General features: G+C 37.0%; 1 protein-coding gene across 1 annotated transcript in view; it reads right to left on the bottom strand.

Moving 5' to 3' along the window:
- Window positions 1-15,887, bottom strand: part of DENND1A (DENN domain containing 1A) — a 228,893-nt gene extending 213,006 nt beyond the window's left edge. The window contains exon 1 of the mRNA XM_026860635.1: window positions 15,859-15,887. Coding sequence (XP_026716436.1) covers window positions 15,859-15,887 — 29 coding nt within the window. The remainder of the gene's footprint in view (window positions 1-15,858) is intronic.
- Window positions 15,888-26,510: the final 10,623 nt, after the last annotated feature.

Below are 26,510 nucleotides of genomic sequence, written 5' to 3'. Positions count from 1 at the left end.
CCCCCCCCCCCCCCGCTTTACCTGGTGTATTTATGTAAACAAGCTGCTCATTAGGTAACCCAAATTACATTTTCTGCAATTCTGTTGATGGTACTAATGTCTGCAGCTGGCTCAAATGGTTTGGTGGTAATTGTGTAACAGTTACAGGGCAGCAGAGGCAGTGAAGCCCCTAAGGAAACAGAAGGGTTTAACCACACAAGGGTTACAGCAATGCCTGCTGGCCGGTCCATAGAGCAGTGGTTTTGAATGTCTCAGAATAGATGAGCTGATTAACAGTGAATCACCCTCCCTGAAGAGATGAAGCATTAATAGCAAACAAAAGGGAAGCAGAAGGGAAACTTCAGGCAGAAGAAAATAATCCAGGAATTAAAAGATTGGTGAAAGCTTTAGGATGCTTCCAGATTGACCAGAAAGTCTTAGTTCAATACCGTAGAAACAGAGGTCTTACACCGTGCACTCTAGGAAGAATTTGGGGGAGTGTGGCTGAACCTATATTTTAATATGTAATGCACCCACAGCAATAAATGTACATGAAAACATAGTTAACGCTTTCTTATCAGTCAGTGACAACCCTTCTAAAGCAGGCTGTAATCTGAATTTACTTGGGAAATTCGCTCTGCTACATCTAAGCCAATGGGAATGGCAAGAAGAAGAAAATGCTGACTTTATAAATCAGTGGTTAAGCTTCATCTAAAAGGTTATGCCTTGAAAGAGAATATTCTGCTTCCTAAATACTATTGATTATAATGTTCATGTACGTTTTTCCAAATTTCTCGCTGGGTGAAAATTAGGAAAATATCTACCAATGTTTAAAAACTCATAGAAATCTTATTAAAGATACTTTTTAGATGTGAAGCACAAGTTATTTTATCAACCTCAAGCTTGTAATTCTTGTCGCTATCCATCAATATCCTCATAAGCTATGGATCAGGTCCTTGGCCCGTCTTATGTGCAAACTGTCTCCAGAAGTGTTCACATATGTTGCTTTAGAAAAAAAAGCCTGTTCTTAATGCTCCCAAACTGTGATTCATCGGGCATTGTTAGGGGAGCTGGTTAGCCTTCAGAGACATTAGTTTATGTCCTGAAAGAACAGAGATGTTTAAATCAGCGAATGTACCTACTTGTATGGATGGAAATGGCTTACATCTACTTGTTTTTCTTGTTTTCTGTCACAGATTAAGAAACACTAATCTATGATTGCACAGACTACAACTGATCTTTGGAAAGTACAGAAGAAAATATAAAAACTGATTAAAAAAAAAAGGGGGGGGGGGAGGACACCCAACATAAGAACATAACCCATGAGTTAAATCAAAAACATTCTGTCTCCAAAACTGAACACTGGCAGATGTTTAAGGAAGAGTGTGAAAATATAGAGGCATGTAGAATCCTCTCCCAGCCTCCAATAAATTAATGTATATTCTCAGCCACAGGTACTGCTTCTACATAATAGCTTTTGGGGATTTTTCTTCCATTAATTTGTTCAGTTGCTTTTAAATCCATGTATAATTTAAAATCCACTACCTTCTAAAACATGGAGTTTCCATAGCTTAATCACATGCCAGGTGAAGAAAAACCTCCTTTTGTTTGTGTTGAACCTGCCACAGGAATTTCATTTGACTCCTCACCAAATATTGTATTGGAAGAGTCAGGGAAGGGCTGTTTCCTATTTATCTTCTTCATGTCTTCCATGATTTCATAAACCTTATGACTTTACAGTCAAAATAAGAAATGCAGATGTATCTCAAGTTTTCTCATAAAGTAAAAAAAGGGTCTTTCTTTCCATTTCTGCATAGCAGTGTGGCAACATTATGCGTACTTTCTATATAGTACATAAAAAGCTAAGTAAGCAGTAAAATACCTTTCCTTTTAAGTGTTTGAAGTACCATACACTGAATGACCTTTTCATTCTCCATTCACAAAGAAATAAGAAATAACTATTCTTATTTCTGATACCTGTGATTATACCAATAGCTATTACTCAGGCCCATGAAATCCTTTAATATAAAGAGCCATGCTGGAGACTCATTCCCCTAAAGAAAAGAGCCCAGGATGATTGACCTGAAATGACCTCTTCATTTTTGAGTGAAAGGAGATCTAAATATGGCAAACATTTCCTTGTGCTACTGTCTCTCAACAGACTACATTTCCCCCTATCAGAATCTTTTATGATTAACAGAAATTGGATATTTAATTTTATGGGGAAACTAGCAAAATGTCTATCAGAACTATCTGTTCTTTGTCTTTAACTGTGCAGTGATTTTTCTGGCAGACAAGCTAGGTTTTTTCCGTCTTTAATTATTTCCATTGTCTGCATCACTTACAATAGAGATTTTCTGTTTTGGGGTCTTTAAGCTGGCTTTTAAGTTGTTGATCTAAAGAATTAAAGATTTATAAGTGTTAAAATGACTAAAAATCAATTCTTATTTTAAAAGAAACACAAAAATCCAATACATTTTTTGTTTTGTTTCTAATTTACCTTTTTTCCTCTCTTTATTGAGAGGGAACTAATCCAAACATTCAAACAAATATCAGAGGATGATTATTTTTAAAATGTTCCTCTGCTCTGTAGACTTCATTCTGGAACTGAAAAAATGAGTACTCCTTCTCACATCCCTCAATACCTGAAACCAGTGATAAAGTTCAGGTCAAAGAATTATCAATCTGATTAGCCTGCGTGTCTCTTTTGAAAGCAGAGTATAGGTAACAAACAGATGGTTCAACCTGAAGCCAAGCTGAGGAACTTCAGGAACCAGGAAGCTCTGAGCTCTCTGAAGATCTTTCATTCTGTGGGAGATCACGTGGTGCTTCAGTTCATAGCTGTGGAATTCTTTTGGATTCTTTGCATTGCAAAATTACCATTTATATCTGGGAGTGATCAGGACGAGATGCCTTATCCTAGGGGCTGCAGACCAGTATTCATGTGTTGATCTCTAGATTTGTCTGTCACAGTTGCTGAAATCTGTGGATTAAGTCCTGCGTCCAAAAATCAGGCACGCTTATGCTTCTCAGCAAAGATTACTGTCAGTACATTGTTCTGTTGCTCAGGATATCCAGTGCCAATTGAATTAAAAGTCCATTTCAGACTCTACAATTTGTCATTCAAAGTTCTCTTGTAGAGTGGTAGAAGGAGTCTTTAGTAGCAGCTGGATTTTAACAACTATGAAATTCACTGTCTGAATTATGAAAATGATTGTGGATCTTATGCTCTCAGAACCAAATGAGAAAACCTCCTGTCTTTAGTTTTATTTTTCTTTGACTAAGTTCTTATCCTAGAAAGGCTGAACATTTCTTGTTACATACATTTTTAAAAGCCTAGAGATTTAAGTCTTATGTGATGGCTCTGTCAAAGTATTTGAATAAGAGAGAAGTAAGCAATTCAACACTGAAAAGTTGGTGCTTAGAAAAGTATTATGGTAAAAGAGTTGGCTGCCTTTGTTGGTTCTTGCACACATGTTGCAGTAGACGCCATTTTTACACTGTCTCCTGTCAGCATCTTCCCCACATTCACTTTTATTCTCACCTGTTCAATCTTTGTGCCTGTATCATGTAACACGGCTCTTTTCTCATTTGAGAAATTCTTTCAGTTACAAATTTCTTAGGCTTTTATCTTTACCTTCACATCAGAGCACTCTCCAGGCAAGAACAGCAGTTTTTGTCTTAAACACCAATATTTCTGTATCAGCTTCAGCATGGCAACTTCCAATTTTCTTCAGAGAGACAATTACCTACCAAAGTAAAATTAAATTAGAACTGTATTTGTCAATGCCTTTTCATAATTTTTAAATTGAAGACATTTTCTTTATCAGTACTCTATCTGACATTTTCAAAGTTTACACTCTAAGTTTTTAAGCTTTCTATAGGTTGTCAAGTTCTTTTCTTACAGACAATTACTGTACTATATCTGACAATGTTTCTTACACTCCATTTTAGCAGAGATGCATTCCTATTTTTAGAGATGCACATTTTGCTTACATAGTTTGCATGTCTCCAAGTATCAACATCCATCACTACTCAACTAAGACTGCTGGAAAAGAACAGGTTTTTATGAAGAAGCGATTCCTATCAATACCCAAAACCACAAATATGAATACTGGTAACAACTAATGACTGCTTCTACATGTCCTTGGAAACAATCTGCAACTAATTTTAAAGGAATCATGATTTGGTACCATGTTTTTTCCATAAATCATATGTGATTTTCAGGTGTCAGAATCTTCCTTATGCCATATTCTTCACAGGTCAACTTTGATTTGCTGAAGATGATTCAAAACTTCTAAGTTTAAAGCCAGAAGCGCTCTCTAGAGCTTTCTATATGAATTGCAAAACTGAATGACTAAAACACCCACACATCGAGCTGGACCATGAACGTACACGTATGTAACTTACCAAAGATACCAGGAGATGAACTAAAGAAAAAACTTAGAGAAGAACGTAAGGAAAGCTGCAATGAAGAGCAATAATTTTATTAAGTATTATACAGAAAGCATGATTCTGTCGATTGAGTAAATGATACAAATAAGGCCAGAATTTCCAAGAGGGGACAGGCCTGGGCGCAGCTCTGCACGGGCCCTCTGCAGGCTGCGGCCTGTGCCTGCTGAGCGGGCAGCTCTGCTCCCATTGGCTGGGCCGCAACAGGACAGCCAATGAGTGCAGGCCTGCGGGCTCCGCCGGGCTGCCATTGGCTGCCCAGTCCCACCGCGGCCCTGCCCCTGGCGGAGCCACACGGTGGGCCTGAGAACCTCTGGGGGGAGAAACCCTTTGGAAGTCGCTCGTTCACGAAGACTAACCCGTGTTTATAAAAGGCCCATATCAAACAGGCACCGCCACCAAGGTAACTCTGAATATTGTGTCGAACAGCAGAAACAATCAAATCTTCCGAAAAGCACCAAATGACTGTCTTTTCCCAGGGACGTCTGAGGTTCTGCAGCATGGCTACTGACCCGTTTGTAATACAGTTCCAACCAGCTGAAATCGCCTTTGCAGTGTTTATCCTCCTCTTCCTGCAGCCTACCGGGGTTAACAGAACTCCCGTATTTTTGTTACCTGATAATGTCTCATTCATATTTCAATCTCCAAATTTGCACCCAAGCAGCTTTAAAATAACAGTAGGTAATAACAGTAGGTTACCTGCTTAGTGGTTTGCTTTACTCTGTGGCTTCTATGTCCGTCCTTGCATCTAGCAAAAAACCTCTTGCTCTGGCTTCTCAGAATGGCACTGCCTTCATAGTGAAAACACACTGCCTAGCTGGTTCTTGCTCTGAAGCTGTTGAAGACACTATTTCATCTGCCAATAATAAAGAAGCAACTGACCTAAGTTACTCTTCTCTATTCACCTTGCTGTGATGGCAGAGTGCTGACTATACCATTATTGCTCTATAAAGCGAAGTCAGATTTATGAGGCAAAATCTATGATGGTGTGATTCCAGCTAGACAAAAAAAAAGGCCCAGTATGAAAATAGTTATTCATATCTGCAATAGCCTTTGTCACAGAAAAGATAACCCTCCTGTGCTGAAAGGAATAAGATCACTGATGTAAATCAGACTGCTACATTCAAGTCTCTCTAAGTTACTAATGAGCCTGGAAGAACAAGGATACTTAGGAGAAATCCAGAACAGCAAGACATAAGTTGTTGGAGCAGAGGGAAGTACTTACTTCGTATGATACTAAACTCTTGTACAGTAGACTGCCCAGCTTAAGCTGGTGAACTCAGATAGCATGAAAGAAAGAGAAGGAAAAAGAAAGAGATAAAAAAAGAAGGAAGGCAAAAAGGAGTGAATGAACAAATGAATGAACGAACAAGAAATTTATCAAATACAGTGTTTCTAACTTGGTAATCTTTATTATTTAAAACATGATTTTATATTTTGTTGCACTCATTCTATAAATAAAATAATAAAATTTTGGTATGAAGTATGGGTGTAAGCTCTATGATTTTCCTCATTTTTTCCCGTCTGACAGAGTTGATGGGATCCTAATTTTTTTTCAGGTTTGTCCATCTTGAGTTTTCAGTAGCAATTACCACCACTTTTTAATATAAAAATAAAACATGTTTTGAGCCAGGCTTCAAATATAATCACTACAATCACCATAAACCAAAAGACCAGTAGCAGTGTCAGCTTCACTGCCCTTCTAAGAGGGAATCTGTTTATCCTTTCTGCCATAGTATGGGGTAACATGATAACTATTGATGGCCCACTACTTATTAAGATGTCATCAGACAACATGTTGTCATAAACTATTGTTTTTAAATTGTTATTAAGAAAACATCAGATAGCACTTCTGTGATGCAAACTGTTTTTAACAATGGGAAAGTATGTGTTTATATCAAAACTGAACTATATAATGTTAAAATCAAGATTTAATTAATATTGCTATGTGGAAAATTGATCAAATATTCAAATTACTACAACCTGCAACAGTGTGATTAAATAGTAGGGGCCTGAGTCTTATATAATTTATACTCATTTTGTATTAGTGTAATTCCATACGACTGCTGAAGCATGACATTCTAACTTACCTTTCTGGCAACAGCTAGTGCTAGACAGCCAGTAGCTGTTCCTAACTTGCATGTATAAAATGGAGTTGATGGCCCACAAATTTCTTTCACTGATTTTCCTGCACTGATGTTCAGAAGACATCAACAATGTTACCCCTGATTGACACAAGGGAAAGTAAGTTCCAGATCTGTCCATTCTTGTTTGTACCCCCTTTTGTCTGAGAAGTTCAAATAAGATGTGCCTCGTGTCCAATACCTGGTTGGGGAAGAAACCTACTCATTAAGAATTTAGGGATTCCTGGCTAACTTGAGGACTGTCTGCTTATTGTCATTGGTTAGTGCCTATTGTTCACTGAATTTTTTAAAACATGTAGCATTATTCTTGACAGACTGCAGGTTCACAATACAGGAGAGCCTTATTCCCAAACTGTAGGTATTATGTAAGAAAAGTAAGAGTGCTAGTTTATTTCTAGATGTTACTTTGATGGTAATTATTCCATTCCATATTGGGGAAAAAACCCAAACAAACCAAAAAATCAAAACACAAACCAAAGTGCACTTCTCTAAATATCGTCACTCATTTTATACTTCATAAAAAGTCAATTTTATTTACGTAATTACTGCAACTATACAACATCAGGATGTAATGAGGTAATACCATGAGCTAGGAAATACCAACCTCTTCCATATTCAGTGGAGGAACTTTAAAAAGTAAACTGCTCCAGACAATATTGCAAGCCAGCAACTATGTTCCCTTTCTCTAAAATGGGGATAAAGTCCTGCTAGGAATGCTTTTTTGAATCTAGTTCTGACTCTTTTGTGGTATTATTTAAAATTATGTGGTGGGGATATCAGTATGCTCTTACACTTCTGCCTCAAAATGGAGCCATCATTAATTGATTTGATTTGTTCTAGTCTAGTTAATGAAGACTAGGTGGCATTTCACCAGTGTTAGAGTAATGCTCTTGGTCTTTGTTATTAATTCCACTCTAAGTACATGCCTTTTTCTAGACTTTCCAGTTAGTTCTGCTAGGATGTTAAAAAAATGTTTTGATACATATGTTAGTTGTTTTAATCTTAGAGCTATAAAGAACTAAGTCAAGAAAAGCCTCTCAAGTAATACACAGGAGTTAGTTTATAAAGTAAGTAAAGTTGAACCACTAAGTAATAGTGACCACAATATAATTAACTTCAACATCCTCAGGGGAGAGATTGTACAAAAAATGAGGAAGCTAGTTAAAAAGACCCTAAAGTCAAAAGTGAGGAAATTAAAATCCTTAGACTCAGCATGGAGGCTACTTGAGCAACCATAACAGTGTAACAGAAGGCATGCATAACCCTAAATAAAAAAGGAAGCTGACAAGCAAAAATGAGCAATAGGACTACAGGAAGGTTCAAGAAGTTAACATAGTCAAACATGTATTTTTCTGAAGGTAGAATTTTAACTTGTGAAGTCAATAGGGATAAAACACAGTGGCTAAGATACACAGTGGAGATTAGAAGGATGACAGAGGATTTGAGGAGCAGATAGCCTGACATGAAAACAAGATTTTCTCAAGTATTAAGAAGCAGCAAGCCTGCAAGAGATTTGTAAGTCCAGCGGGCTATTTGGTAGAAAAGTAAGAGAGCTAATGAGAATACAGAGACACTGAAATGAAGGTAAATTACTTTTTTGCATTAGCATTTCCACATAGAATTTTGGGAAAACAGATACACCAAATTTCCTCCTGTTAGGTGTTATAGAGGAGGCTTTGTCAAACACAGGAATTAAAAGATGTGCTGGAACAAAATTCACAAACTAAACAAAAACAGGCTTCTAGGGCTGGAAAGTAAATCAATAAATTCAAAGGGGATTTAAGGAAGAAATTTCTGAACTACCAACAAAAATATACAATCTGATTAAAATCAGTGTCTATACTAAAGTAGGGAGTACTTATCCTCTAAAAGGTATGAGGGGTAGTTCTGGAAGTGTGAACACAGAGATCCATATATGTCAGTAATAAAAAACATTTAAAATAAAATTGCACATCCCTTAGATTAGGATGATATGATCAGAATTAAGAAACCTGTCCTTCTGAAAGAACTAAAAAAAGTCTCATAGTAATCAAGTAACAGAATAAAAAGTAAATTATATGAACAAAGAGTTGTATACCACAAAAAATTTAGTGTAGAAGTTCAGGCAAAAGATCTGAGTCCAAGAAAAGAATACCTTCCCCGAACTTGCAGTAGTAAGCTAAACTATTGAATTTAAAATTAGCCACAAACATTACATTAAATAGGATGATTTTTTAATGTACAGTTTCTTCTCTAATATTGGACTCAGTTCTCACCCTTCCAGTATAAAAAAGATGCAATGGGTATAAATATTCCCACAGATATCGCAGAGACACAATTAATCGAGCTATTAAACACATAATTCCAGTTAAGAGATATTTAAGGTTTAGATTAATTCACAGAGAAAACTTATGCAAGTGGATATGGTAGAGCTCTGTAACTTAATAAACAGCTACCACAAATCAGCTGCTTCTCTTCCTAATGCAAAAGCAATGGGTTGCCTGGTCCAAATGGAAGCAAGTAACCGAGAACTGTTTCCAGTTCTTTTTTAGTACATTTTATAAATAGCCCACGAATTCTCTGCCACAGACATCATGAGCTCCAAAAGCTTATTAAAAAATTCAAAAATAACTAGACATCTATATTCACAATTAGAATATATCTGATTGTACTACTAGATGTGAACAATTTAAGGGATGTGTACACTAGCAGTGTACGGGATTAATCTCACCTGACTTTAGGTGTGCAGCAGTAAAGAGCCAGAGCAGTCTAGGCTAGCTGACCGGACTTTCTATGAGTAGCAGAGAAAACCAGACAACTCGACATGGCCTGAGATCTTATCCCAAAACATGCAGATGAACCCCTCTCTGGAAGTGCCTCTTTCTGTCCATTGGATTGAGAGTTAAGATGTCTTGGTTTAGTTTTAAGATACTAACTCCTACACATGTGAGGAGAGATGAGCCACCTCCCAACTACCTGGAGTTAAGAAGCATTTTTCCTGGAGAACATTCTGGGGATTCTGATAGGATTCATCATTCCTGGGGACTGGCCACTGGATTAGATGGACTCCTGATACAGTGGGGTATTTTCTGTTCTCCTGTGTTGCTATAGAAAACACTGTTTTTCACAATTAAGAAGGTTCCAGTTCAGATATAAGTCAAATGTTGACTTTCTAGAGTGAAATGTTTTACAGAATCAGCAAAGTAACTGGCAAAACTATGTGTTTGTAAAGTGAACCTTTAAGAGACTGATGTTTTTGCATGAGTTGGGTGATCTACAGGACAAACAAAAACTGTTGGAAAGAAACCTAAGGTTAGTATAAGGTGACCAGTAAAGACACGAATTTTCCCATCTTTGTGTTCCATATTGCATACTCCATGATAGTCTATAAAGTTCCTAAAGGACTTCAGGATCTTTGGGTTTAATCTGAGGGGAGGACTTGCTGTTTTGCAATGTTGAAGCTCCTTGACATTGCTAATTTAATTTTTTTTTTTTTTTTTTGTGCAAAGTGAAATCAGAATATTTACCTCAACTAAAGGAAATTTTAATAATTAATGAATCATGCTAAAAAGTGGAAAATGGAAAAACCAGTAGTAAACGGAGTAGTTTATTGAAATAAAGCATACCAAATTCTGAAGAACATTTGGTCAAAGGGAACCTACAGTGTTTCTTCAGAAAGCACATGTTGCTCAAGTTTGCATAATTATTTTCTGTAACTGAGAGGTCCAGGCATTCAAATCAATTCTATTCCTTTGCCAAAATTATAATCTGTTACATTGTTAAGATCAGAATTACATTCTAATACTGCTGAATATGTTTTTATTTCTAAAGAATCTCCTCTATTTTACTTGCTTTGCTACTTTCTGAGTTTTAAGTAATAGTTATTGTGCTGCTATATCAAATCACTGGTTAGCCATCAAATTGGTGTGAATGCAGACATGTGTAAAAACAGTTTGTCCATCGGCCATGGGGGGGTATTTATCTATAATGATTGTTTTGCATACTTACAACAAACAATCACTATAATAGCTGAATACCTAAGAGTTAGTCTGATCTATATAGATCTCTGTTAAAGCTGAGAGTTACTATTCCATTTTCATTTCATCATTCAGAATTGTTGACTGAATTCTAGTTTTTGACATCTTGTCTTTCTTGATTTCCCTGTCCCTGTCCTTTCATGGTTCTTCTGTTGCATCTCTAATAATTGATTTCTTCACTTACCCTTCATCCTGACATCACATCTCCAACTTTCTGAAGGTATTTAGCAGAGCTATAGTTTTGCTGCCTTCTCTCCCTTCCAACCAAATTTTATTTTGGTGTAATCTCATTGTCAAACACAGATTCATCTATCATCCCTATGTTGCCAGCTGACAGGTCCACTTATTTATTCCAAACCAGTCTCCTCCTATTCAGACTGGAATCTCACCTTGTCTTCTTGAAACATCTTCACAGATATTGAACCATCAACTGTTGTTCAAAACGGGGCTAAAGAGAATTCCTTCAATCTTTCCTCTTCTGCAGGCTGTCCACACTCTTTTCTGAACCACTGTGTACATACTGCATGTAGTTAAGTTTCATAACCACGTATGATCAGTGCTTCTGTTTTGAAAATATATTTTGCTTGAACAAGGTCCAAACCACTTTACATTAAAAAAAAAAAAAAAAGAGGAAAAAAACCCAAAGGGTAGTTAAAATATCAAGCAAGCAGAAAGTGATACATTGAGAAGCCTGAATATTGAAGTATTCGAGCTACAGAAAAGGTAAAGCACAAGTAAAGAAAAAGCAACCTTCTTCTACATTGACCCCCTGGTGTGCTTTAACTGTGACCTCAAGGAGCCATATCTAGATAGGAGAGGGAGTTCAGTTTCCAAGGCCCATTCAATCGTAAGCTCCTCTGCGAAGTCTCCCAACATGGGGTCCAATTAGTGACACTTGTATTGGTGAATTTTTTTTAGAGACCTGCTGAAAGCAAGTGGAATAAGATTCTCAGATTAACTTTACACAGGCCACCATACAGATCCGGAGCCCTATATCATTCAAGGTAGATTTTGACTGAAGTCGGTAGGAGTTTTTGACTAATGAAGGATCAGGTCCATCCTTTTGTTAATTTTTTTATCATTACCTGGTTCCTATCCTGCTAGCCACTTTTCAGTCTGTATTTTTATTACCCTTTCTATAAATTCAGAATAGTAATATTTACTACTTCTGTTAAGTGCTTATAGTTATATCAGTGAAAAACAGGTAATATGTAATTTCTAGAATTACCCACCTGCCACTGAACTAGCAAAGCCCATATAAATCATTCCAATGAGTGCCTTGAGAAATGTTGAGTCCCAAGTTTGGCATTATAAATATTGGAAGGATGCAGAACAGAAACTAAGTATAAGGTCCATCAGCTAGATTTTTTTAATAAGAATTTTAAAAAATGTTAAATATTATCAGAAATCAAATCACATTAGCATAAGAAAAACAGAGGGAGGAAAATTTGCTTAGTAGTCCTCCAACCCTGAATTCAGGCTGTGAAACCTTGTTGTCCCATGATCTTTTTTTTTTTGCTATGACCCAAATATGAACTATACACAGAGAAGGAGAAAGAAAGAAGAAAACTGAGCTGAAATTAGCCTCCTGCTCAGAGGGCACTGGGTTATCTTGCCTGTTTCTTATCCATAGATAATAAAAAGTAAACTAAAAACTATGTGTAATTCTGAGATATGCTTGAGCTAGAGCGTATTAACTGTTAAACTATCACTGAATCATTTGGACTGACTGCTGTTTAAAATACAATAGAAAGCATTAGCATTGTAAAATGTTGATTGGTTGTTATGATTCCAAGAGCAAGGCAGACATCCTTTGTGCTGATCAACATTTTAAGATTAATTATGTTGCTTAGTAAATGGTTGAGACAAAGGACAGTAAGATTTATAAATAAATAAAATTATTGATGTAACACAGGGGGAAACATAAAAATACAAAACATCTTCAGTTTAGAAACTTCAGTTCAGAAGCTGTTCAAGAAAATAATGAGGTATTTCAGTCTAACTAAACCTAACCTAGGACCACAGAATTGGGTCCACTTCTTGTATTTTATATCTGCGTTTAGCTGCTGTCTCAGATCAGACAAAAAGTAGCGCTCAAAACTGTTTTAAGAAAAATTGCTCCTTGCCATGTAAATTCATGCTCACCAGTGATGACTCACAAATACTCCACTGGGGAAACTGAAATTTAAAAGCTGAAGTAGAAAGTGTTGATTGCTCTAGCTCTGCTCACCAGGCTGCTCAGATACAGGACTCCTTGCCAACATAACAACATACTTGGAAATAACTGGGGTTCCCATTTTGTCCCTTGTAATAAGCCAGTAAGGTCGGAAGTGGTAAATGGTGGAAAGACAATGAGTGTGTGAACAGCTTCTGTTACTAATCCAAGCATTGTCCCTACTCTGTGGGTACAGCAGAGGACTATAATCAGCAAAACATATTATTGAACATATATTATTTAGCACAATACCAACTTCATTGATCCGCTATGAAACTAATACTTGTAACTTTTCAAACCAAGTGCTTCATATCTCTGAATTTCTGGGGTTTATTTCCCTTCCCCCCCTTTTTCTAATCTCTGACCTGCTGGTTGCTGAATAAAACAAACAGTCTTTCACTGTTCCTGGCACCGTGTTTACAGGAGTGACTGTATACCTGTGGCATTTGTGTCTTTGCTTCCTCAAACTGCAGTATATAGACGCATTTCGTCCTGAAAATGGTATACAATTTCCTCTTTCTCCCTGGCTTTCCCCTAATAGCAGGGAGGCACCAGAGGGTTGCACAGGGATGTGTGTTCCAGGCTGCCTGCAGGACCCTAGCGGACTAGGCTGTATTTAATGAGCGCGTCTTCACTGACAGATTCATTATTTGTGTTCGGTCGCTTCAAGTCAAAACTGATTAGTTACACTTACTGCAGCAAAGATTTAATGATTTTATTGTTTATCTTCAATTTATTTTGATTAACATCTCCGTTCTTTTCATTGCAAGTGCAATTAGGTGTAATATAACAGCGACTACTTTAATTTTGCTGAAATTAAGATGAATAAGTGACGGATTATGGCACTTTGTTTAACAAATAAATCATAGTTAAGAGGACTGTATTAGTAATAAATGAAAAAACAGACAATCTAATTAAAATGCATGGAGCTGATAGTTCAAGTTTCCAGAAATGTAATGAATTTCCATTTTAGAAATCAACTAGATTTAGGTGTAGTACTTACTTATTGACAATAAGGTGACAAAGGCACATTATTTTGTAAATCATCTTAATTTCTTGTATTATGTTGGTAGAAGAAAGTGCAAGCTTTGAAATGAAGGTGCACGTTTAAATTTTTTTAAGAGCTAGGATTATTTTGTCAGGAAACACTGCAATTAAGGTATGGCTAAAAAAGAGGCTGAGGGACTGAAATGAGGAAAAAACTCATTAGCTCAATTCTCACATGTTCAGAGTTCAGCATTTTCGGCAACAGATGAATATTCTCCAAGTCCCAGCCACAATTTTCCTTTAAGTTCATAAGATTCAATTCACTGCCACAGAGCAAAAGCCTCAAGACACATAAGATGGAAGAAAGAGCTAACATGAAGAAAACTGAACTCAACAAACAGCGAGCAAATCAAGATTGCTCTATACAAGCATCCCCAAATCATGGGGCAAGTAGCAGGGCAGCAATCCTGGAGCCAGCTTACTGTGGGGGTCGTATGGGCTTAACTTCTGATTGAGGAAAACCAAGAGGAAAACGAACCCTTCAGAATCAGAAACTTTATCCCTCTGATGTTAAAAAGACCTTGTATTTGACAGGACAGCTTTGAAGATAAAGACGGAAGCACTCTCCAGCTACAGGCTGTTCAACACCCCACACTGCTATCTGCAATGCACTTCACTTCAGTTTCGCAGAGTTCAGTCATATTAGAAAGAAGATAGGGGAGACATTTTTTAGTATATTGTGCTATGTTTTTGATGATGCTGTATCTTGCACAAGCCTGGAAGAGCTCGGCTCCGTTCTACACATCTCCATCATCATTCCTTCCCACCACACTGCCAGAGCGGCCAGTTGCTCTGGGATGGCCAACATGTAAATTTGTTAGTAAAAATGTCCACTGAGTCCACATCCTTGACTCCACAGACGAGATACCTCTGAACTAAGAGGTTGGCACTAAAGGTGAGAGGGGACAAGGAGGGACTTTTCCCTTTTTCACAATGTGCAATATCTATGTTTTTGTCTGTAGGAGGATTTTATTCCAGGGATTAAGGTTAGAGAGGACTAAGAGAGAGCAATATGCTTTGTTAAGACCTTATTTTGACTTTTTTCCCCCTTTGTGTTAGGGACTGGGGGGAAGCAAGGAGAAAAGAGAGGAAGAAACAGAGACTACAATTCCTAAGATCACAAAACCTGCATGAGAGTACTTTGTTCTTTCTAAACTTTTAAGCGCCCTTCTTATATTCCCATTCCTCTCTTTAACTGTTTTAAAACATTTTTTGGATATTCATATGAAAGCCATTATTGAAAGAAGCATTTATTGTGATTTAGTAGCAAATTTTGGTTTTCTACCTTACTTAGGACTTTATCACTATATGCTCTTTCAGTGGCAGTGCAAATTTGTTCCAGCTAAAGATCCGCCTCATAGCTTTAAAGGGACTTAAAAATCATTATTTTAAGAAATGTCTGAAAAAAGTGATAATTGAAAAATAATTCCTGTCCTCTGGGTGTAGTGGAAAAAAAAATACTGAAGCCAGTTTTAATAGTGTAAAATAAATAAAGGGAAGGAGGAGGTGGAGTGAGGATCTCCTAAGGCCCCTTTTCTTTGTCCCTGATTATATTGATCAGATCCACTAATTGCATTAAAACAGGTAGCTCTTCCTAAGTGTATAAAAGCAAATAAATAAATAAGCATGGGTACTTTTAACAAGGTGGAATATGCACTTATTTACAAGTGTTTCTGTGTCTCACAATTCCTCCTCTAATATTAGTTTTCCATGTTTAATAAATAAATAGATGGTAGGTAAAGCCAGAGCAAGAGGGAGATAGAGAAGAAATGATGCTAATGACCAGATCAACCTGTAAAAAGCAGCCCTGCTCTGACTGGAGCCCCAGCCATCAGCTGAGTGTCATGCAGGAGAGCCAGAAGAGCTGGGGGAGGTTGTGGAGGGGTTGGCGAGCTGGAGACTGGCAGCATCATTGGTTTGAACAGGCCGTGATTGATTTGTCACCAGAGGCCCATTTGACTGGGCGAAAAGCCCTTCTGATCTCAATCTCTCTCTGCCTCCTTACCTCTGCTGTCCCTTTTTCCTTCTCCGCATTTTGACGCTGGCACAGCAGCTGGGCAAGGGGCTCAAGTTGAGGCTGACACAGAGCAAAAGGGTTGAAGGTCACTGCTGCTGAAACTCTGTAACGACTGACAGGGGAGATCCAGCTCATCATACTTCCCACTTTCTGTCTTGCCTTTAGAACTCCAGAGGTTTACAAAGCCCCAAATACACATCCACACAAATACACCAACACACCATTCCCCAAACAGAGACACACTACCAAAGCCTCTCTCTGCTTCTCTCTTTGCCTCTCGCTGTGTCTCTCTCTCGCACACACTCACGCACACACTCACGCACACACACGCACTCTCTCTCTCTCCCCACCCCTTCCACCTTCCTGTTATCTGTGGCTGGGAGAAACCTCTAGATCTACAAATATTAATTGCAAAGGACAACGAAAGGTAAGAAGGCGTCAATTATCCAAAGGTGTCGTGATGTTATTTCAAGTCAATTGCAAATGTGTGAGGGGGAAGATTTCGCCCCAGTGATTCCTGTCTGCTTGGCTGATGGGGACCGGAGCCGATTCCCTCCCAGAACTGCTGCAGCTATGCCTTAAACCACACACTTTCCAGCAGGAGCCATCAGCATGGGCCTTTCTGAATTCTCTCTTTATTTCATTCATTAAGGGCATTAGGCAAGTTGGAATTTGTATGAAAAGGATCCTATGGGAATACTGTCTCCAGGGTAGGTATTTTCATGACTTTCCACATCCTGGGGCTCTCTCTGTATCTCTTCTCTTTCTCTCTCTCTTCTGTTAGATGGGGCTTTAAAGGAGGCTGCCCTCATCTTCCAACTAATCTGGGGAAAGGAAATATTCTGAGCTGCATATATTGAGTGAAAAAATATTTTATTTATTTTACAAAGTGGCAGTTACTAAGAAATTGTGAGACCTTTCCTGCTTAATTTTATTAATGGGCTTTGTTATTATCATTATTATTCCTAGCCGTTTTCAGGTTTTTCTCACACAAGAGTTTTTAATGACAATTGCCTTCGTTATCCAAAAAGAAAGAGATAGCAGACAGGACAACAGCAAAATAATATTAATCAAACAAAGGCAGACTTTAAATTAAACGGGCTGTTGTGTTCCCATAAAAGCAGGACAATCTCAATACTCCAGCTCATTTCACTTGGCAAAAGAACATGGCATCAGTTTTTTAACTTTAAAATAGTTTAATGAACACGAATGGAGAAATAATTTTTCTGTGTATTTAGCAGTCTATAAAGAAGAGAGAATGCTTTAACTTTGATCGCCACAATTAGTTCCCTGGGTATCTAGAGGGGAACAGGGCAGCCCTGGGAGCCTCAGTTCTTTAGATACAAAAGCATTTAGATCGCTTTAGAGCAGTTAATCCTGAGACTGGCTAGGGTCCCTTTTGTTTTCTAACTCCATTGTGGGTTTTGTTCAGTTTTTTCTATTCGCATGATTGACTGCCCAATGGATGCTAATTATCCAAATGTCGCTTCTGTCCTTTGAGTGACTTTCTATGTATTATGGGCAACTGTCATGCATTCTGTCATTCTATATCATATTACATGTATTATCATATGAAAATGGTACTCTGCATAAAGGAAGGTGTCTGAGCCAGCAGATGCTGCAGATATTTAGAGGACTTGCCTAATTTGAATGGATTTTCTATAGAAAAATTGGTCAGAAAGCCAATATAGGGGAGAGTCAGAAATGGAAAGTTTATCAGGTAATTATTTTTGTCCTTTTGCTGTTTACATGATAATGTACAAAGCATTAACTGTCTCTGCTTCTGAAATCTGCAGCCACCTTCCTCCTCCCGAACCAGGCAACCCGTCTGTATTTATTAGAGTATGACAGCTTAAGCTAATTAAACTGATATCTGTCTAAAATAATAAGCCCAGAAAGTTAAAATAAACATTATGATTATAAGCAGAAAAGGCAGCTATACAAATGTAGCATCAATGTTAAATTTTAATGATAATCTGAAATTCCTGTATGGAAAATATTGGATGTGGAATTACAAACAATAATAAAGTTCTGCAAAGACATTTTTTACTGTAAATATTTTTTACTTAGATCTTTATCTCTTTACATGATATTAATAAGGCTGAGGGCTAACCCAGCTGTGAACTTGCATATTTTTTATTTTATACATATGTGAACATAGACTTAAAAGGATATCAAGGGAAAGGTTTTTACTACAATTTTTCCACTAAAATAAACTTAACACACCTCAGTGTAATGTGCATGCCAACACTTAACAGGAATGCAAGATTTATAACGATAGGGCTTTTCAGATTTGCACTCTGGGGTCCATTGAATCTATAGGCACATCCAGAGTTTCCTATCCTAAAATGTTAGGGTAGTGTTTGATATTTGCTGTTGATAGGAAATACTGTGCATATCTAACACTGAAATTCATGATCTTGAGCTTCATCAAATATATGTGCAATAAGTTTCCATTAATGGTAAAGCTAAATCATGCAAAGTATGTACTTTATGAAACAACAAAAAGATACCATAGCAAGACTTGCTCTGCTGTATCAAGGTGCTTTGAAATTTTACAATGATCAAATATACATGATCAAGCTGTGCTTGTTAGGGTATGAGGGGCTCAAAACGGTCAATGATTATTGATCAGACTGTTAAGTATTTGTTCACGATTCTTTATATCCCAAAAGATTCAGGGAAATGAATAGTGAAAAATTGCATCAGAGTCCACCTTTGTTTGAGATTGATGTATCAAAACAGAGGATTCATTTGCCAAATGTATTGGAAAAAAATGTGTAGTAAATTATGACATAAGGATTCCAAGTACAGAGGTTAATATTTCCCTTTTTTTAAATTATCTTTGTAAAATTGTAAGTGCTAATTAAAAAATGTAAAGACAGAATCTTTGCAGAACAGGGATAGTGAATTATTGATAAGAGCAGATTTACACAGCAAAAACAGAGATACAATCATAGCTTATCAGTTGACCTTTACATTTTACCTCACATTATGCTCATGCCAAAAATTTTTAAATGAAGTTGCAATAACAGTGATGGTAAGGAATCCAGGAGGTGAAAATGGAAATTTCTGTTACTCTTAAAAAATAGAAAATCTTACTGAGGTGCAGTTACTATCTTTTGGTAATTGAATAAATATTACTCCTCATGAGCAGTTGCCATTAAATGGTGGGGGTTTTATTCTAATACCATTTGGCAAAAGTCCCAAATTATTTGAATAATAATAATTCTTTCTTGTTTCTTGAGATTTCTATAGTGTCTATTTCTACAAGTCCTTCATATATTTTATTATTTTAAAATTATCTATAAAGTTTGTTCCATAATCCAAAATATTACACATGTTGAAAGAGTGCTAATGTATAATTCTTGCAAAATCCTATGAGGCATACTTTATTTGATTTCATTATGCTGTACATTACATAAATTCACAAGATCTTTCCTGAACACAGAAATCTCTTAAGATAAACTTACTACACATTAAAGGAAACTACTGAACACAAAGAATTATTTCTGCAGATATTTGCTTCTAAGAAATGATAACATATGTCTGTGTCTGAATCTACAAATAGATAGATGGATACACACACATATGTTCATTCACACACACACACATAGCCTCATACAGTCGTATATCTTATACATATTTATATAAACAAATTTACATACTGCATCTTTTGTAAATCTTAAAACCAGCAATTCATATTCTGTGTCTCATTTCCAGATATTAATTCCCTTAAAATTACTTAATATTTTCCCAAAAGCGAATGACATTGAAAATAATCAGCCACACTTATATAAAAAGTTTGCAAAGTATAAAATAGGCAAAATGTCACTGATTGGTTGGAAGTGCCCTTTCACCTTATTGTGTCTGACCTGCCACTTAATTAATCTGTTCTTGTCTGATAGCGGACAGTGTTAAAGACAGGCAGCACAGTGAGCAAAGTCGACAGCACTTTGAAAGTTGAAAATATATTCAGCTTTTTTTATATAAAATAAGTTTTCCTTAACTGTACTCAAAAGATTTCATCATTACTATTTCAATTTGCATCTTATCTGATTTCTTCTTATTGCAAATATTTACATATAAGATTCCCTGCATCTACTTCTCCATTTCTAGCTTTATCTGTTCTAATTACCCAGGCTAGTACTGCAAAGTTTGCATCTGGTTTCCATACCTGCTTGCTGTGTTTTGAAATCATTTTTCAGAGACATGCGGTGGGCATTCAGGTAGTCCAGATAAGGGTTTATAGTGACAAAATATTGACTGGATTTGGTATTCACTTATGAAGGATGACGTTAGTGCCACAAAAATCCCTGTGATGTACAGGGAATAGTTAATTAATTAAAGGACCTGCTAATTGCTACTTGAGGTACTGTGCAGAGATGATGAAGAGTGCTTGGTACAAGGTTAGGTTCTCAGTTTTGAGTGAACATTTTCATTTAAAAGATTTCTTTAAAGTACATCCTAATTTTTTTAATGTTTTTTCAGGTTACTGTATCTAGTTCAGACTCAAGTGTTCAATTGAGCTTCAATTAATTATAATATATAGTCAGGGTTCTTTAGCTGGGATAGATTGATGGAGAAGCTTTGTTTCATTTGGTGCAGGTGGCACTGTTTAATAAGCACAGGAGAGAGTGAATAATGTAGTGTTTGCAAAGAGAAATAAATGCAAAATAGAGAGGTGCAATTAGATCAGCTCAGAGAAATAAAGGATAAATATTAAATGGTCAGGTATCTTGCAAATATCAAATAAAATAGTAATAAGTATCTCATTGAAAACTGCCATTTTAATTTATGAATATCTAAAAGCACTGCTTTAAAATAAATCTAGTGAGCAAGTCCTCTGCATTCATTAGGCAGGCACATTTCAATATCTGGAAATAGCAGACTTCTAATTTTCAAACTCTCCGTGTTATTTTTCTTATACTGAAGTATAAATAGGAATCTAAATTTAAAATATAAACACAAGGACTTCAAAAGTTAATTTCTAAATTGTATTATACAATACCTTAACCTTTGGCATTCTTTTCTTTAATTGGAGCTATGTTACATTGGAGAAAAATTACCCCATGGAAAATTAATCTGTGAAAACTTGTAAATCATTATCAATAATTTACCAGCAAACGAGAGGCTGTATGCTTCTCATGCATGCACTAAAGATAAAATAAAGTTGCAGAAGATTACTGAAAAGAGTAACAAAATTGGAGATAAAAAAAGTAAAGCCCCTGAGAATTAAAATCTTCTTCTAATTGCACACAAAAAAATAAAAACAAGTATGTACTCCTGCAAATAACAAATAAGGAAAAAAAAAAAAGGAGAAATGTTATTTGACTTAAACAAAAAAAAAAAAGTATCTGGTAGCTAAGAGGATAGTCCTGTAAGCTACTTAACAAAAGAATGTGAATCTATTAGGCATTTCAGCAACACTTCTGCATCTGAAAATTTCAGCTGTAGACAGATTTTCCACAGACGATTCCCCCCTACTGCTAACCTCTTAAATATACCTATAAAATACAAAATGTTCCCAATCACCTCCAATAAAGGAAGCTTCCTTACATTAAATGCATCTAATATTTGTGTTAGAAATCTGAATTGCTTTCTGATGTGGTTAAATTCACAAAGAAATGTGGTTGTAGAACAGAAAGGAATGTATTGAGGCCATCACTCTGAATATTTGCAGATGGATACAGAGCTGTGGAAGTTTACTTATAAAATATGGAATTAATCATATTCTTAGCCTCTGATTATTCAAAGGAGGCAATACTATTGGACTCTTTCTCTACAAACCTTATTTTTGTTATGTAGCCGTGTTTACCAATTCCATGATTTACCCAATCAGGGCAGCCTCCGAAACCTCCAGGATTGGTTGATATTGAACTTGTAAAATGTTTATGAGTGAGTGTTTGCCTGGTAATGTAGCCCTGGGTGCCCTGCTGTCAGCATGGAATTACTGATACTATTACACACAGAAGGGGTTTGGAGGGAAGAGAGAAGGGGAGCTGAGTAGCCATAGGGAACTTTCTTATCTAAACTCTTAATGTGCATTTAGACAAAGTAGTTTTCAGCAAAGAAAAAAAAACCTTCCCCGCTTTGTTTAAAAAAAAAAAATCTGTCCATTTACACTAAAAACGTGTTCCTACAAAGAATCTTATTACACTTGAGTTCTAACTGTAGAGCAAAAAGATTAGTCTGTACTAAACAGATTTTAAAAATTAAGAAGCAGCTACACTACTAGATGTAAAAAGAGGCATTTTTGCAATCTTTGCCACAATCTGTGCATGAAATTTACTGAATTTCCAGTAATTACCACTTCATATTTTGTAAATATTATTCCATCCAAATTATTTACTATGGTAGGCTCAAGTCAGGCTATCAGATCTAAACACGTCACCAAAAATCTATAGTCCCCAAAATAAGACTCCGAAGGTATCTTAAATATACAGCTACTGACCTTCAGAATCATATTTTCTTCACCAATTCGGTGTAATAAAAATGAACATTTTGTCATCACTTTGGGAAACTGTGCCAAACACCTTAAAACACATGTCACATGCCAACTTTACTTCGTTTTTCTCCTCAGGGAGTAGATACATCTGGAATCATAATCACAGATAAAAACCTTGACAAAATTGCACATGAGCCCAGCCCTTCTCTCCAACACCTACCTTTTCATAACATTTAATACAATATTAATATCGGTTACTAAAAAGGCTTCCAACCTTTACATTTCTGACATAACATGTTCAAACCCATATTTCACACTTCTTGTTCTGTTTTAAGTTCAGTGGATTTAACAGGACTCTGGAGAGAAGATCATGTGGTTGAAGATTTCCCTCCCTCTTTGACACCCGTAGAGGCAGTTTTGGAATTGTTTAAATAGCTGTGGCTGTATAAACTGAAATATGTAAGATCCTGGGCATCTGATTTCTCTCTCACATCTCTAGATACATCCTTGTATTTTTATCTGAAACCTATTGCTGGTACCAAACAATTTCAGCACAACATCTGGACAAAACATTCTGAATATTTTCCTTTTAAACTGCATTATTTATCTTTCCTGCATATTCCTGGTTTACCAGACAAATACAATTCGCTAATATTATATAATAATATTATTTGGTCTTTTTTACCCTATGATTGACAGTTTTGCAAATCAAAATAAAACACATTCTTAGCCGATCATCTTCTTGAAAGTGCGCTGCTGTTTTAAGCCCGGTTTGCTTTTGAGACAGCCAGAGATCTTATTCAATCAGGGGTAAATGGTGAAATGATAGATCCAGCAGATTCCATACTCTCCCCAAAATGCTTGGCATAGGTAATATTTAATAGCTAATTCCTGGACCGATATTTTTACTGCATGCTTTTATAAAACATTCATCAGCTGGTATTGCAAAGAAATGGAATTTGAGAACTTTGCGAATTTTCATTTATTATTGTGTTTGTAATTAATACCATGCTGGAAGTACCTCAGGCAGCTCACTGTATGGCTTTGTTCATGTCAGAATGGTGATAGCAACCTCTTTTTGTTACATATTTAACAGCTCTGAAAGACATTTTTTTAAACAGCAAATGTACTAGACAGCTTTAAAGCAAAGGACATTAAATAGGTTGCCAATTATTCATTCAGCAGCTCTATGTGCGTCAAAAAAATGCATACCACCAAATTTTCCTGAGACAAACCACTTAAATTTCCTGTGACTCATACACCATTTTTGCACTAACTGGATAAGGATAGCAATCATTTAGAAGAAGAAACAAATATAAAATGCTTCTTGCCCTGGAATACTGAAAAAAAATCTTTAAAAACACGTTCATTTACAGTTAGGGGACAGCTTTTGTGACAAGAAATGTCCTATTTTTAAACTGAATAGTGGTTCTTAATCAGATTATTTCATTATTCTCTTTCACTTTAAAATGACCTGAAGTGTCTAACTCGGTATATGAGAAGTGCAAAAAGTGATATATGAATGGAGTAATAATTTCCCTGGATCGTTTCAAGTCAGTCCATAGAGCAACTGCATCTGAAGCATGCTAGTCTGTCTCCGGCAACTCAGGGAGATGAAGAGCTGAGCTGAGCTCCACTCGCTGACAAGAAGCAAACTGTCTCACATTTTAGGAGAACAACATCATTGCCTATAAAAATGAAGAAGAGACAAAATAAATAAAACCAGTTAGTGTTGTAGTTAACTTGCAAATCAAGTAAATCTGTTGGTACAGTATTTTAGAAATAAATGATAACAGCATCACACCAAACACACATTTCTGAACATATAAGCGTTCTGATTTTGATTTAATGGTATATCAGCGTCAACTATTGCTTCTTTTGCTGGTACACACTTCCTGATGCCTACTGTGAAGGGTGCCCATATTTACAACTGAGTAAGATGATTAATTACACCTTGTCAATCACGGTGCATGAAGACATAACACCACAGCAGACAATGAAGAAGATGCCTGAAGCTACAATTACATTTTAATTCATAGTTTATTGTATGTTCCCATATATTGCAGTCTAATAACCGTAGGGGCATCGAAAACATATGAGATATCAATCACTCTGCCCCCTGGTCTTTCATGTTTATATTATTCCACAGCCTTTAAATTACCATAAGTAGTTACTTATTTTCTAAGCTTTCTTCTCTTCTCTCTTACCTTTTGCTTCCATTTATCTTTTATTCTTAGTACCTTTATCCAAGAGCTATAAGTATTTGATGGAAGTTTGTAGCTCACTTAAAATCTGTAACAGACAACCTGAAACCCAGCAATTAGCAAAGACAGCTTAGACTTGTGTTCCTTTGTTGAAGGAGGCGTTGAATCTTTTGTTCTGATTTAGTCACGGTAGCTGGGTGGAAGCTGGTACCTCATTATGTGGTTGGTCTGTTTGTCTGGTAGGTAGCAGATGGTACTGGAGATGACGTTACCAAGAGAGGCAGGGTAGAGAAACTCAAGACCTGTGATTTGTTCACCTGTCACCTATAACAAAATACAGGTTAAAAGACTTTATTATTAGCTGCACCATTTTTTTAATGAAAAAACTCTCATTTCAAGCAAGTCCGTGTTTGATTCTCATGATTATTTCGCTCTAGCAATTTTTCTGTTGCTCATTATTCAAGAATATCCTGGATTTTATTCTGAACAATGTAAATGTCATTCATGTGTCAGTGTGTACATTAGCAGCTTTGTGTTTACATTCTGTTACTCTCCTTGTGTTTTGGTAGCAAGGGTTGGATGTCTCCTTGTGTTTGTACATCCGTTAAGAAGATAATCAGAGATAGCCTGTGAACTGGAGGTCATGCCATACCTTTTTAACGTGCTATTGGTATTATGGGTTCCAACCACTTAGGCAGTACTGCTACATAAAGTATTGTATTTTAATTACCTTAAATATATAAAATCTTTTTGATAATTAGCAATGTCAGACCGAGTGTACGAATCCGTGACCTTTCTTAACTGCAAATCGTATGTAATCAATTATGGGATAGGGAATTAAACTGGTATTAAAACATCTAAGGGTGGTACAGTATGCAGCTATAAATAAGGATACACACAGCAAATTGCTTAAGTGAAGATAACACAAGGGTGTGCCACAGCGGTGTACGTGGTGCCCGGTGAGCAATATCCCACATCTCTGTTACTGGAGGCAAATCTCAGACGGCATTTGAAATGTCATGCGGTGTAACGGAGGAAAGGAAAGATTCTTGTATCGACATATACAGCTCCAGTAATTCTACTGCAGAACTCTAATCTGAATTAAAACATGAACTTCCATTGTTTCCAAGGTCCGATTGTAGGACAGTCTTTGGATAGGTCCCACAGCAGCCCAACTGACTTCATTCTGTAGGGTTTCGCGAGGGGTCCTGCGGCTCTTCCGTCTGTGTTTCTACCAGAGACGCTTTGTCCCCCTCTGTGACATGCGAATGTATTTAAACCACTTGGGCAACCCCAACAGAAAGATGATCAAAAGCCTAGATTATCCTAAGAACGGAACACGCAAAGCGAGCAAAGTCTGATATAACCGGCGCAACGCCAGTTTTAGCAAAGCTAGTCTTAACTGCACGGCACCTGCAAGAGGCAAATCACGGCGTCGGAACCCGGTGCCTAACGGGAATACGCGCAGTGATGTAATAATTTGCAGTCGCGGATTAAGCAGTGAGTCTCCTGATCTCAGATGTGCATTCAGACCTACTTTCTGCTGCGCTACCTTTTCTAATATAATTAGGAGTGCGATATTTGACATCTTTAATTAGCTCTTCCTTACTGCCCACCTTCCGGATAGATACTTAGACATCACCAACAGTTTCCCTGCGTACTCTTTGTCTTTTCTGGAGACTTCCTGAAGCTTCTCCTCAAGTTCAGAGACCTTCCTGGCCTGGTTTTCTTACGCCCGACTTGGAAATAAGAGAAGGGAGAGGCCTCAGTCAGCTTCACGGACTCGAATGACACAAGTTTTTTATATTCTGACGGGGAGTATTTCCCTCAGCGGGCGCTGCTGGGCGCCTTCCCTTAGTAATAAACGTTCGGGGGCTCACGATCTCGGAGCGTAAACAAACTTTTGACCCCCTCCTTCTCCCGCGCCGGAGGCACCGCGTCGCCGGCCGTCACCAGGCGGCAAACGCGAACCTGCCCGCCGCGGGGGC

The sequence above is a fragment of the Athene cunicularia genome (genome assembly GCF_003259725.1).
Source record: "Athene cunicularia isolate RWA chromosome 17 unlocalized genomic scaffold, athCun1 chr17_part1, whole genome shotgun sequence".
Classification (NCBI taxonomy): Eukaryota; Metazoa; Chordata; class Aves; order Strigiformes; family Strigidae; genus Athene; species Athene cunicularia.
This window is presented reverse-complemented; position numbering and strand designations above follow the sequence as displayed.